A 5,000-nucleotide genomic window follows, 5' to 3' on the forward strand; every position below is an offset into this window, starting at 1 on the left:
TATCTAACCTGTACCTGCCCTGGGAGTGTTTGATGGGACAGTGTGGAGGGAGCTTTACTCTGTATCTAACCCGTGCTGTACCTGCCCTGGGAGTGTTTGATGGGACAGTGTAGAGGGAGCTTTACTCTGTATCTAACCCTGTACCTGCCCTGGGAGTGTTTGATGGGACAGTGTAGAGGGAGCTTTACTCTGTATCTAATCCTGTACCTGCCCTGGGAGTGTTTGATGGGACAGTGTAGAGGGAGCTTTACTCTGTATCTAACCCTGTACCTGCCCTGGGAGTGTTTGATGGGACAGTGTAGAGGGAGCTTTACTCTGTATCCATCCTGGAACGTTCCAGGATCGATGGGCTTAAGCAGCCTTGAACGGCCCTGGGGAGAGCGCGGGACGTCCCAGCCCAGCTCGCTCGCCCTGGGGGACAACACGAGAACCCTGAGCTCCAAATAAACAAATCTTTCCTTTCTGTGTAAATATCCCGGTCGGAGCCCGAAACAGTCTGTACATTGTCCCGTGATTTAATGGACTGAACTACATTCGTATTTAGAATCACCTCAGTGCGAGCAGAAACTGTCTGTAAATATTAGTGTCTGGATTTCAGTGATATTATACGCTGTGTATTTTTGCAGTAAGGGGTCTGAACAATGTTGTCGTCATCTTGATTTTGCAAAAAGAAAATTGTCATCCTGGATTCCACTGTTAACCATGCCCCCACTTCCTGTCCCCCCCACCCCTGTTCCCCCACTTCCTATTCCCCCACCCCCTATTCCCCCACCCTCAGTTCCCCCCTGTCCCCCCACCCCTGTTCCCCCACTTCCTATTCCCCCGCCCTCAGTCCCCCCACCTCCCCTGCAGGCCCTAATTCTCACTGATACCAAATGACACTGGTTGCCCTCCGGTACCACAACTGAGGCCAGAGAGGGTCTCGGGATATTCGACCATGGGGGGGACACGTCACAGTCGAGCCAGTTGCTGTCCTCACTGATTGGGGGCAGTGACACTGCTTGATTTATTCTCCTCCAATGTCCAGCGGCACTGAATCCTCAGGTGGTCTCTCCTACTCCGGCCCCAGCTGAGTTCAGCTGACAGCACAGACAAGGACTTGGGGCCTGGCCCTTCCTGCCTCTCCATCGTGGTGGAAAGTCTTGTCCCTTTCTCAAGTTTCAGGACCAGGTGCCCTCACCTTGGCCTCCTCACTGGGCATTGGGACCAACCTGAGCTGTGGGTTCCTCAATAAGGATTGGGAAATACTGCGCTGCAATTGACTAGCAGGGCTAACCCACTCCCCACAGAGTGAACCCACTCCCCGCAGAGTGAACCCACTCCCCCGCAGAGTCAACCCACTCCCCGCAGAGTGAACCCACTCCCCGCAGAGTGAACCCACTCCCCGCAGAGTGAACCCACTCCCCGCAGAGTCAACCCACTCCCCGCAGAGTGAACCCACTCCCCGCAGAGTCAATCCACTCCCCGCAGAGTGAACCCACTCCCCGCAGAGTCAACCCACTCCCCGCAGAGTGAACCCACTCCCCGCAGAGTGAACCCACTCCCCGCAGAGTCAACCCACTCCCCGCAGAGTCAACCCACTCCCCGCAGAGTGAACCCACTCCCCGCAGAGTCAACCCACTCCCCGCAGAGTGAACCCACTCCCCGCAGAGTGAACCCACTCCCCGCAGAGTCAACCCACTCCCCGCAGAGTCAACCCACTCCCCGCAGAGTGAACCCACTCCCCGCAGAGTCAACCCACTCCCCGCAGAGTCAACCCACTCCCCGCAGAGTGAACCCACTCCCCTCAGAGTCAACCTGTGCCCACAGAGTGAACCCACTCCCCGCAGAGTCAACCCGTGCCCACAGAGCCAGCCCGTGCCCATGGACATCACTCTTCACTCTACACTGACCCTCCAGCTCATGACCTGCTGTATCGCTACATTCCTGGCCCTGGTGGTCTGAACAATTCCAAGGGAAATCTCTAAAGAGGAGATACCGATGAGATCAAAGGTGCTCTTTGTTAAACAGCGGAGTTATTGCTGGTTTACCTCTCTAGTTAGTGATGAATATGTCACACCAACAGCTGAAGTTCGCTATTTTCTGGGACAGAGCAGTTCCCCTCACCTGGACTCAAGTTCTCCCACCACTGGTTCCCTGTGACCGCAGTGTGTCCGGTCTCCAGGATGCACTGGAGCAACTCAGTGATGTTACTTCGACAGCGCCTCCCAAACCCGTGACCTGTCGCAGTGAGAAGACGAGCACAATATCATCGTAATATCATCGCTACTGAGTTACAGACAAAAACAGCGTTAAAGCTACATCGAGAGAGCTTCCAGCAGAGAAACTCACGATATAACACACCTATATACACACTCATATATACACACCTATATACACACCTTATACACACCTATACACACACCTATATACACACCTATAACACACCATATACACACATAACACACCTATATACACACCTACTACACACCATACACACACCAATACACACACATACACACACACACTCACACACCATACACACACCATACACACACACACACACCCACACCCCACCACCCCACACACCACACCAAACACAACCACACACACACACACAAACACACACCTATACACACACACACACCATACACACACCTAAACACACCATATACACACAATACACACACCCTATACACACCACATACACACATATACACACCTATACACCTACACACAACACACAAACACACCATATACACACCTATACACACACCTAAACACACCACCCATATACACACCAATACACACCAATACACACCACATACACACCTATACACACCAAATACACACCAAATACACACCTAAACACACAACACACACCAAACACCACACACACCTATACACACACCTATACACACCTATACACACCTACAACACCTACACACCACACACACCACACACACACCAATACACACACCATACACACCTATACACACCATATACACACCATACACACCTAACACACCCTAACACACACCAATACACACCATATACACACATAACACACCAATATACACACCATTACACACCTATAACACACATAAACACACCTAACTACACACCTATACACACACATATACACACACATATCCACACCAATACACACACCTATACACACACACATATACACACCTATACACACACCTATACACACACCCATACACACACCATACCAACACACATATACACACCTATACACACACATATACACACACCTATACACACACCTATACACACACCTAAATACACACCTTTATACACGCCTATATACACACCTATATACACACCTATACACACGCCTATACACACCTATAAACACACCAAACACACACATATACACCACACATACTACACACCAATACACACCTATACACACACAAACACACCTACAATACACACACCTATATACACACACCTAATACACACACATATACACACCTACACACACATAACACACCTATACACACACCATACACACACCTAAAACACACACCACAACACACACCTATACACACACCTATACACACCTATACACACACCTATATACACACCACATACACACACCTATACACACAATACACACCTATACACACACATATACACACCAATACACACCTATACACACCATACACACACCATACACACACCTATACACACACCTATCACACACTATACACACCTTACACACCAACACACACCAAACACACACCACACAACCACACACCTATACACACCACATACACACACATACACACACCAAACACACACCAACAACACCACCAACACCACACACACATACACACACCAACACACAAACACACACACCATACACACACAAACACACCACACACCTATACAACACACACAAAACACACACACCTATACACACCTACACACCACAAACACACACAATACACACCAACAAACACAATACACACACCATACACACACCTATAACACACACCTACAACACACCTACACACACCATACACACACCTAACACACACCATACACACACCATACACACACACCTAAACACACACCTATACACACACATACACACACCTATACACACCTATATACACACCTATACACACCTATATACACACCTATATACACACATGTACACACCTATACACACACAAATACACACACCTATACACACACATATACACACCTATACACACACCTATATACACACCAATACACACCTATATAGACACCTATACACACTATACACACCTATATACACACACATACACACACCTATATACACACCAATCACACACACACACATACACACACCTATACACACCTATACACACCTATATACACACACCTATATACACACCTATACACACACCAAACACACACCTATACACACCTATACACACACATACACACACCTATACACACCCTATACACACACCTATACACACACACATATACACACCTATACACACACCTATACACACACATATACACACCTATATACACACCTATACACACACATACACACCTATATACACACCTATAATACACACATATACATACACATATACACACCTATATACACACCTATATACACACACATACACACACCTATATACACACCTATATACACACACATACACACACATATACACACACATACACACATCTATACACACCTATATACACACCTATACACACACCTATATACACACACATATACACACCTATACACCCACCTATATACACACCTATACACACACCTATATACACACCCTATATACACACACACATACACACACATACACACACCTATGCACACACATATCCACACATATACACACCTATACACACACCTATATACACACCTATACACACCTATATACACACACATACACACACCTATACACACCTATATACACACACATATACACACCTATATACACACACATACACACACCTATATA

The 5,000-nt window shown here is 47.2% G+C and overlaps 1 protein-coding gene across 1 annotated transcript in view; it reads right to left on the bottom strand.

Moving 5' to 3' along the window:
• Positions 1 to 1,128, bottom strand: part of LOC137319105 (galactose-3-O-sulfotransferase 3-like) — a 2,712-nt gene extending 1,584 nt beyond the window's left edge. Inside the window, exons 1-2 of the mRNA XM_067981469.1 lie at positions 980 to 1,128; positions 315 to 411 (exon numbers count right to left, since the gene is read on the bottom strand). Of these exons, the coding sequence (XP_067837570.1) occupies positions 315 to 411; positions 980 to 1,128 (246 nt within the window). The remainder of the gene's footprint in view (positions 1 to 314; positions 412 to 979) is intronic.
• Between the last annotated feature and the right edge of the window lie 3,872 nt (positions 1,129 to 5,000).

The sequence above is a fragment of the Heptranchias perlo genome, unplaced genomic scaffold, assembly GCF_035084215.1.
Source record: "Heptranchias perlo isolate sHepPer1 unplaced genomic scaffold, sHepPer1.hap1 HAP1_SCAFFOLD_731, whole genome shotgun sequence".
In the NCBI taxonomy this organism is placed as follows: Eukaryota; Metazoa; Chordata; class Chondrichthyes; order Hexanchiformes; family Hexanchidae; genus Heptranchias; species Heptranchias perlo.